Raw genomic sequence first — 9999 nt, 5'->3', positions numbered from 1 at the left:
ATTGTAGTATTGCTATAACAAAAAATTATACATTAAAATATTTTCCTCCTATTTATTGAAATATTAATATAAAGCTTTTGTAAATTGTATACATAAAATCATTTGTATGTATTATATTTTAAAAGACACTAGGATTTCATCGTTTTTATATAAAATATAGTTTATTAGGGTATGTTAAAAAGTGAATGCCTAAAGTACAGACGCAATTAAACGAACTAGTACATCCTACGGCAGGTTTGTCAGATTATTGATGCGGTGGTTTGAATCACGTTTGAATTGAAGTGCTAAGCTGTGCATATAGTTTTATTGGTCCTAGATTAGCCCCAGCAAAAATAACTAATCTATGGACCTTTACATTTTGTAGAAATATAGTGAAATAGGTGTGATAGTGTGCAAAATAAGTAATCATGGTTTTGGCTGAAAGAAGTAATGATGTTCGAAACGGGAAGCGTTCGAGAGGGCCAAGCCCGAATGGTCACGGCAGCCCTGATTCTAGTTCTGAAGACGAAAACGGTAAGCCATTTTTCAATAAAAGTAATAAAAATATTTATGTATGAAATATAATATGGGGCTTCATACAGCATAAATTGGTACCTGTTTAAAGATCTGTGCAGTGTTAGCATACGCTTTAATTTGACGCGTCAAGTTGTTTAATAAACAGCTTATATTTGTCTAATCGCCGTGGTGATTAATAACTAACAAACTCATATCATGCTTTATTTTTATGCTTCTCTTCATCTGCCTTCATGCTGCGCTCATCTCATCAACACATGTTACACCAAAACCAAGCAGTAGTGCCATTTGCAGCTGAAAAAATAAGAGTGGGGCGTGATTACCAGGCAGTGTGTCCTGAGTTGGAACCCTTGGAGCAAAGAAAACCTGATCAAATATCAGACAGAGCTTTACTTGTTTGGTCACCAACTTCTGATATATCAGATATTAAATGTAAGTAAAATTCACTAGGTGCAAATAACTTGTTACAATTTCTGTTTTCTTTATTATAATTTTCTTAATTTTTTAGTGGATGAGTACATTACTATAGCAAAAGAAAAATATGGTTATAATGGTGAACAGGCACTTGGTATGTTGTTCTGGCATAAACATGATCTCAATCGAGCTTCAATGGACCTTGCTAATTTTACACCCTTTCCTGATGAATGGACAGTGGAGGACAAAGTGCTGTTTGAACAAGCTTTTCAGTTTCATGGTAAAAGTTTTCACAGAATAAGACAAATGGTTAGTAGTAATAATTTTATATTGTATATCACCGAATAGTTTCATTTATTCTTGAAACTAATTTGTATTTTCATTATAGTTGCCTGACAAGTCAATTGCATCACTAGTAAAATATTATTATTCATGGAAAAAGACAAGAGCTCGTACATCTTTGATGGATGTTGTGAGTGAAGGTCGTAATCCTACAGGCTCTGGAAGTGGGAAGAGAGAATCTGGGGCAGGTTCAGAACCAGGTGGTTCAGATAAAGATTCTGATAATGATGAAAAGGTATGTATGTTTCCATCCCATTGTTATTGTTTGTATTGCTTTTGTTAAATGTTTGTTCTTTGTCATTTAGAATGCAGATTTATCATTATTTTTTCATAAAAGTAAATTGAAGACTTCCTTTGTTTGCAAGTTCAAACAGTGTATCTGGATTGTCCAATGATTATTTCCTATAGAAATATAGTCATTGGTTGCTTAGTAAATAGAAATGCAGAGTAGATATAATATTGTTTATGAATAGTATACGTTCATTGAAGCATTACATTAAATACACAAAACTTATGAGAATGAGATGAAATCTCTTACTTAATTCCACTGTTTTTCAACGTAAATGATGTCGACTGAGTATATTGTAAATAGAAGCCTGGGTAGCACATTTTTTGGATGTAATATGTGTTGGTAATGACAGAAGTGGACTTTACATCGTGGTATTGTCCGCGGAGGCAAGCCTCTGCCGGGCGGCGGGCCCTCGCTTCGCGCCGGCCAGCAAGGCGAGGTGGGTTCGTCGCTCCCCCACTAAGCGTATGACCATGTTGCTACAATAACTGGATGTTAAATGTCTTCTTCCATTCTATTCACTATTATCTGTTATTGGTGTGTTGTCATTCATAATTTGATGTTTGTCAGAATTCCTTGTGAAGGTTCTCGAAATTCCTGGACTCCCAAATGTACTCTTACCGCCAAGCTGCTGTATCATCGCACTATAGTAGTCATAGAGTATCTTTTGTTTGCGGTTGTTTGTTATGCGACAGCATCTGCTTCATGTGTCATATCATACCAAAATTTTCATTATACTCATTATAGAGAAAACAAGTTATTTGAACCATGAAAACCATCTTGTATTCAAATAGTTTAGATGCTTTCTGATAAAATGCATTTAAATAGTGATGAACATTTTTATTATAAAAGAATACATAATAAATATCTATATAGTTCATCTGCAATACAATATTACAAACTTAGTTCAAATAGCTAACCTTACATTATTTTCATGATTGAATTATTTAATTTGCTGCTTTAGACTTTGCTTATTTTTTAGTTTAACTGCTCTGCATTTTTATCTACAAACAGACTTATATCATATTCATATGTTCATTTATAACAAATCAGTTTCATGATGTGTCACAAAAACAAAAATGTAATCTTCTGTTTTCGTTAGACAGTATCAAGATATTAATGTTAAATAATACATAATTTTATTACATGTAATAAGTCGGTAAAACAGGAGAATGCTGTTGTAATTTTAATAAAAATAAAAGTAAAGGCACATATTTTGTTAATCTTTAAGCACGATGCCATGTGCTCATTATACTTAGCCTTGTAAGAACTACTAAATTAGCACTCCCACCCGTTCCTCATTCACCTGTCAAGTGTTCCCGCATGCTTCCTTTAACAGCCCCCAAATTTTTTTTGTTGTAAATGTGTGCAGAATATCGTTTTATATTCTAAATGAAGGGTTTTTAAAAGAAGTGTGTGAGGAGTTCCAGCTCAGTTTGGTTAGGTTACATTAGGTCAGGTAGCAGGATAGTAAAATATTGATTGGGGTTTAGGGCGAGGGCGGCGGCGAAGCGGGCAAGTGGTGCACCGTCTGCGGCATTCTGTGCTCGCAGACCACGCCGCACAACTCGCACAAGTTGTGCCAGGCATGCCTCGTGCACGCCAGGTCGGTAAACAAACAACATTCACTTTGAAATCTCAATCCATCATCATCTTACGCGAGTAAGGTTACATTGTTATGCGAGTCAATATAAAGACTATAAAATTATTCTACTATACCTTTATAACAATTGGTGTCGCGGTCGTGTACTTTGTTAGTCGACTTAAAATTTTTTTTATCAATTCGTCATTTTTTTTAATTTGGTTTTCGATTACTTATTATTTTGAATTAGTAGTTCTATTAACAAATTGGCCGCCAGGCTGATTTAGTAATCGTTACATTTATGAGGAATAAATTAACGATTAACCGATTTGAGTCGTTATTTTATATGCGAGGTAAACTAATGATATAACGACTAAATATTTCTACGATTCCTAAGATGACACGACATTCGCGTGCAGTATAAATTAAATCGGCGAATATAACTGGCAATCACTCGTAGAAATTGCATGAAAGAATAATTGAAAGTATAGTAGGGCGGTGCCAGGGATCTGATTGTTTGAACGTTCGCGGTGATGTGACAGACGCACCGGCACGATGAGACCGCTGTGCGGGCCCTCGGGGCGTCGCGGGCCCGGCTCGAAACAGCAGCGGTACAAGCACCGCCTGCCGCGAGGCATTTACATCAATCACGACGATCTCGTGGCCATGGCCACCGGCCCGCAGCCCGGCGAGCCCGCGCAGCCCGGCCTTGTCAATCAGGGGGAGGCTATGCTCAAAGCCATGGACAGAGAGATTATCTCGCTCAAGAGACAAGTAAGATGCAACCCGCCATCCATGACGCTATGTAGTTTACACATTCTCACCCTTACGTTGACACCGACGCTTAGCTTGACATTGACCGAGACTGAAATTATTGTTCGTTAATCTAACATGGATGCTACTAATGATTTGTGTGATGTAATGTGGAGAATGTGACATTAAAACAGATTACTATCGATTGTTGTAGATTTTTTTTTCAACAATATTGCATTAGGCGACTTAACAAAATGTATTCTGCACACATGCCCTCATACTTTTTTTTTTGGTTGTTGTTGAATAGCTTTAAAACGAAACATTCTCGTTGAATGCAGTGAGAGTCCTGCGAATCTTGATTAGTGTTATTTTGGATAATCCAGATATGCACACCCCGATCCTGCCTAGCATTTAGCTAATGTTAATGACTTGATTGCTTGTGTTTTCATGCGAGGGCGAAATTTTATAGATTTTTTTGAATGCAGGTTCAACAAAATAAACAACAGTTAAGTGCTATGAAACGCAAAGTAGGAGATGCAGGCGTAGAGGAGTTGCGACCCGGCGAACCGCCCGCAAAGATTAATTCGCGCTGGACTAATGACGAATTACTGATGGCAGTCACGGCTGTCAGAAAATATGGTACGTGGAGATGACTTCAACTAACCTCTGTTCTAGGCTTTTATAATTTACCTTTTTTGTTCTTTGGTCTAGATTAAGGATTAGTTGCTGCATCTTGTTATTCATTAATATTTTACCATATAATCGATTGTTCATATGGGTTCATTGCATATTCATTTTACAGGTAAAGATTTCCAAGCTATTGCTGAAACACTGGGCACTAAGACAGAAGCACACATCCGCACGTTCTTTATTTCCTATCGCCGTCGATATAATCTAGACGCAGTCCTGCGAGAGCACGAAGCTGACCGCGGGAGCGCTAATCACATACAAGCTGGTATATATTTATTATTATATATCTAAGATTTTGATATTATAGGTTAACAAACATTAAGGCACAAAGTATATATATCATATTCAATTTAAGAATACACTCACATAACAAAATTGATGCAATTGGTATTTGAAGTTATAGAGATGTAGTAGTAGTAACAGTCCGTAATCAACCCACGGCTGGACTAAGGGCTCGTCTCCGTTTTTAGGAGAAGGTTGGGGTCTTATTACACCATGATGCTCCAATCCGGGTTATTGGATACTCTTAGGCCGATTTTCATCCGGTATAAACTGAAGATTTGGTCACAATGTTTTATAAACCCAAATTAAGCAAGTTAATTCAGTGGTGCTTGCAAGGGTTTGAACCTGCAAGGTTCTCATATATCTCAACTCTGTGATGATATAATAAAATCGAAAAATAAATAATGTATAGAATATTGTTTTGAAATAATTAGTAATGCACGAAGAATCTATCTCGATGAAGATGATTTGGGAGATGGAGAGTCATGGAGAATGACATTATTTATTAATTACAAAATTTTCGCCGTGTCATTGTCAAAATTATATTTATTTCATTACAATTGGTATGACAATTATAAAGATTTATGTATTTATATAATGTATGGATTTTTAATAAAAGTTTCGTTTATTTTAGCAGGTACAACAAGCACAGAATCTACTGACAATGATGTGGATAACAGTAATGCCAACAATGGCACCGGTTCTCCACAAACAAATACAAAGGATGAGAAAGTAAGTGACATTTAATAATATTTAAAATATTTTCCTTTCCTTTTATTATTGTCGACTATAAGCTCGAATCTTAGTTTAAAAATAGGATAGGCATAGGATTTAATTAAATAAAATGTCCTGTAGCTTGTAGGTTGTATTATTTTGAAATCAAAATATTAAAATTGACATTTATGTCTGTGCCTGTACACCATCATCATCATCATAATCAGCCTGTATTAGTCCACTGCTGGACATAGGCCTACCCCAAGGCGCGCAACTGAGCCCGATCTTCTCATCCACTTGCCTGTACATCTTATCTATATTATTTTGATTGACTTTTATTTAATGTGACTGCATATTTTTGCATGCAGTTCGTATGAGGTCCTAGATTCGAATCCCGGGTAGGATCAATTAAAGTTGTGTGTCTCGGCTAAGAAATTCTCAGTGGCAGCTTGATTTTTTTATTTCGTTAGTTCTATCCCGCGTCCCTGTAACCTCAGAAAGCCGTCGTTTATCTCTTCTGTTGAGTTGGATCGTAATCTCATCGGATGAAAATGAATATAGTATGGGGATAGTGTTTGTGCTTTCGGGTACACACGTGCATCATAATGGCCACTGCGTAGTTTGTAATTCTCCGGTGGTTAACAAAAAAAGGCTTTTCAATGGTTTCAAGTTATAAATATGGTAATTTATCCAGACCGAAGTGGACAGCGAGGGCGTCGCCATCGGCGCGTCTGCGGAGCAAGGCGGTCCGCCCACCACGCCGCCCAAGCACAAGCCGAGCAAGTGATGCCGCCCGCCGCGACCCCGTCCGCAGCGCCGCGCACACACGTAGCCTCATCTCTCGACACTATCATCACAGCGTACAGAAACACTACAGTGGGCCATCGTCTTCGAAGTCACGCGAAATGCGGCAGGGTTGTCACAGGGTTGTAGTTTTTTTTGCGCTGTGCAATCATCATCTATAACGGTCATTTGACCGTGGAACTAATTCTATTTATACATTCAGTATAAAAAATGTGCTTTAAGGTAAATCAAACGTTTATCGACATAAAATATTCGAAAATAATTCGTTTATGCTTTCTGAAAAATGTTGAATATTGTTTAAACACGATTAATGTTTTATCACATCATTATCAAAAATAACTTAATATGGCTAGTGTGTTGAAGGCTAAATTTATATATAATTCAATCGAAATCAAATATTTGATACACCCTTAAAGTCATAAGATCATCTGTGTCAGAAAAGAAAATGTCCATTAGCTTGTACATTTTATTTTCTGTTTAATATATTATATGAAAATAATGTATGTAGGGCAGTGCTAAATTATATGTCTAGTAATTTAATGATCTTGATCTTCAATATATATATACATATATTAACGTATTTACTCGAATATAAGGAGTTTCCAGGCATACTGATCATATTGAGTTGTTTATAACAAATAATGGAATAATTTGCATTACATAATCGTTGTTTGCAATGTTAATTGAGCTATTATCAAAGCACCATTTTGGGAAGTATGTGTCTCATACATTTTACAATGAATGAGTTAATAGATGCAGAAACTCGTAACTTCGTGTAAGAGTTAAATTCTAAATGTATACATACATCAGCACTATGTCTTGACTTTTTAAACAATGAATATATGTTACGTAATGTAAATAATAATAATTAAAATAGTTATTCACTAAATTTATTATAAATTTTGTGTGTAATTGTTTTATGTCAGAAGTAACAATGAATATATCTTTAAAATAATTCTTATTTATTTGACGAAATTAATTTTGAAGAGTCGACATATGTAAAGCTGAAAGTGAGGTTAGTTTCGATAACTATATGATTTATAGTACATTCAATTTTGTCCACTAGATAATTCATTATAAGACAAACCAATTTACATATTGGATACAAAGCATTTAGTTTTAAATGTTTTAATTGAACAATGGATATTGTTTATAATAGTGGCATTGATTTAATGAGATTTAGAACAGATTATTTTAAAATTATAATTTTGTAAATGTACAAATTATGAGAAAATTTAAGAGAGAGTAGCACATGACTAATATAATGTCTCAAATATTTTAAAAATTAGGATTATTTCAAAGAATATCAAATCAGGTTTGCTATGGAAGTCGTGAAATTAGTGGAGATGGTATACGCTTTAGGAATGGAATAAATACTTGTACATATAGATTACTTTTAATAATTAAAGCCATTATATATGATAGTTGAATGGTTAATGGTTAAGGAGTTTACCGTTAAGCAATACTTTACTTTACTAGAATGTAATGGATAAGTTGATAATTATTAACTATTTAAATCGATATTACGAGATTTCTTACAATACTTCAATGTATATTTTTATGTTAAATGACCATAAACCAGCAATAAATTAGAATAAATAAAATCATTTATATGGAATTTCACTATAATTGTGCATATATAATTTTATATTATACATACACAATTATATCATGATAATAATCCTTAGAATGAAAAATTTAATAACTGGTTCAATAGAAATGTACAGATTGTACCACTGTATTGTATATAGAAATGTGTATAATGAATGAATTGTATAATATAGACATAGGCCTTCATTATAGTACATAATAATGCTTTTATTGTAGAAAATATCAATAGGTATTTCTATGGAGAAAACTGAGCGAATGTAATCTTGTAATCTTAATCAGAGATCTCCAAAAATTTGCCTCGTGCTTTGTTTTATATAAAACAAAGTCAGTTAAAACAGTTTGTGACTGTAGCAGGGTTGCAATAAAGGCGATTTTGAATTATAAAAATCAATTATGATTTCACGCTTAGTGCTAGAATAAGTATTAAGTTACCTTTCTACAAAAAGAAAATTTGTATAGTGTATAGTTGACAAAAAAATGAAATGTCAACAAAACTAGTTGAAATATTTTGTATGGTGGCTTGAATGATTACAAATGGTTGCTAACACATTCATTGTCAACTATTTCTACGAAAAAGCATCAATACTGATGCTGGAGAAAGAAGAAATACAAATAACAAATTATAATAGTATTTCTAATATCCTTTACAAATTGTGTTTGTTGATGTTTATGAACATAGTATTAATTTTAATACTTGCAGTTATTGCGTAGGTTTGAAAACTTCTACTACGAAGTCTAACATAGATGCTAATTATATTAGTGTGATTTTTATACATTCTAAAGTTGATTAGTTTAATACATAAAGATTCATAAAATAAGGTACATTTTGATCCGTAACCCACTTGCCTTAATCACACACCTCACATATACTCGCATGCTTAAAGTAATTTATACTATATTTAAGTAATATTAAATATCAATTTTCTAAAATTTTAAAATATTGTCTGTAATGTTTTTAAGAGGTAGCTAGAATTTTTCATGTCGTATATCATTTTAAATAAGTCCAATCGTTCTCAGATTTTTTAGTTAAGCTAAAATGATAGACATTTCGTATAGTAAGATTTTATTCGACAAAACACAATTTAATTAAATTTAGAATTGTTTTTTTTAAAATAACAAACCGATACCGAAATTTGTAATATACTTAATAAAGCTTATGAATAATTTGAAATAATGTAATAAAAGCGTTGCCATATAAATAAATAGTTATACTTGATTTAGATGGCATATACTTGTCAATGATTTCGCATTTAACTTATAAAAACATGACAGCTTCTTAAAAAAAAACCGCTCATTACTCCATAAATGAATTTTGTCCTTATATAATAGATTAATTTAATTCTTAGGTACTGAAAATATAGATGATAAATATTGAATATTGATGATATTTTTGTACACCTAAAAGACATGTCATTTCATACAAAACTTACGATAACGACGACTTGAGATTTAAATTTTAGCTTAGATTTTAAGTTCCTTTTAATGATCACATTATTGGATTATAATACGTTTACGTTAAAAGCATAATCTTTACTAGTTTTAATATTCTTACATCACTGATAAGATGATTGGTTTTACAGAGCCGAGAATGTGGTTACCATAAATAGAATTTGTATTCATTCTGATTTATATTACTTTTGTATATAAGTACTTTGAGTATGAAAATCAATTTCGTATTTTTCAAACGCTCTAAATTAATTTTGGTATCGATAAATAAACTGGTATTTCTTTATGTACATTCATAATATTCCGCCTAACATTGCGTTAAGCAATATTTTTAATTCTTATTTGTATATTATTTACGTGTAAGTTTTTACGTCTTATTGTAATATGTCGGGGACATATCGAGCGAATTCTTGAGAAAGTTGTATTAATCTGATAATAAAAAAATAGGTAAATTTGACTTGGTGGTGTAATTTAAATAATTCTCTTGATTTTTCATTTCAGTAACAATAATAACGCCTGCTATAATATTTTTGGATAAGAAATACTTTTAGTATTTCGA

At 33.1% G+C, this 9999-nt stretch overlaps 1 protein-coding gene across 2 annotated transcripts; it reads left to right on the top strand.

The window, feature by feature from the left end:
- Nucleotides 1-244: 244 nt before the first annotated feature.
- On the top strand, nt 245-9969 carry LOC125068769 (REST corepressor 1). 2 transcript variants are annotated; one of them, XM_047678073.1, is made up of 10 exons: nt 245-513; nt 808-945; nt 1022-1236; nt 1316-1504; nt 3052-3164; nt 3683-3914; nt 4379-4532; nt 4696-4848; nt 5500-5597; nt 6274-9969. In XM_047678073.1, exons 1-10 carry the CDS (start codon nt 408-410, stop codon nt 6364-6366), a joined length of 1491 nt encoding a protein of 496 aa, XP_047534029.1. In that variant the 5' UTR covers nt 245-407; the 3' UTR covers nt 6367-9969. The 2 variants fall into 2 exon arrangements, with proteins under 2 accessions (XP_047534029.1, XP_047534028.1); XM_047678072.1 differs by having other exon boundaries at nt 793-945.
- The last annotated feature ends 30 nt before the right edge of the window (nt 9970-9999 follow it).

The sequence above is a fragment of the Vanessa atalanta genome, chromosome 14 (genome assembly GCF_905147765.1).
Source record: "Vanessa atalanta chromosome 14, ilVanAtal1.2, whole genome shotgun sequence".
NCBI classification, from domain to species: domain Eukaryota; kingdom Metazoa; phylum Arthropoda; class Insecta; order Lepidoptera; family Nymphalidae; genus Vanessa; species Vanessa atalanta.
Note: the sequence above shows the minus strand (reverse complement) of the source record. Positions and strands in the feature narration are given on the sequence as shown.

Excerpts from the sequence above, each read along its gene's own strand:
- LOC125068769 (XM_047678072.1), top strand. The coding sequence starts at position 408 with ATGGTTTTGGCTGAAAGAAGTAATGATGTTCGAAACGGGAAGCGTTCG. Across the intron at positions 1,237-1,315 it reads TTCACAGAATAAGACAAATG|TTGCCTGACAAGTCAATTGC; the intron begins GTTAGTAGTAAT and ends TTTTCATTATAG. Across the intron at positions 4,849-5,499 it reads CGCTAATCACATACAAGCTG|CAGGTACAACAAGCACAGAA; the intron begins GTATATATTTAT and ends CGTTTATTTTAG.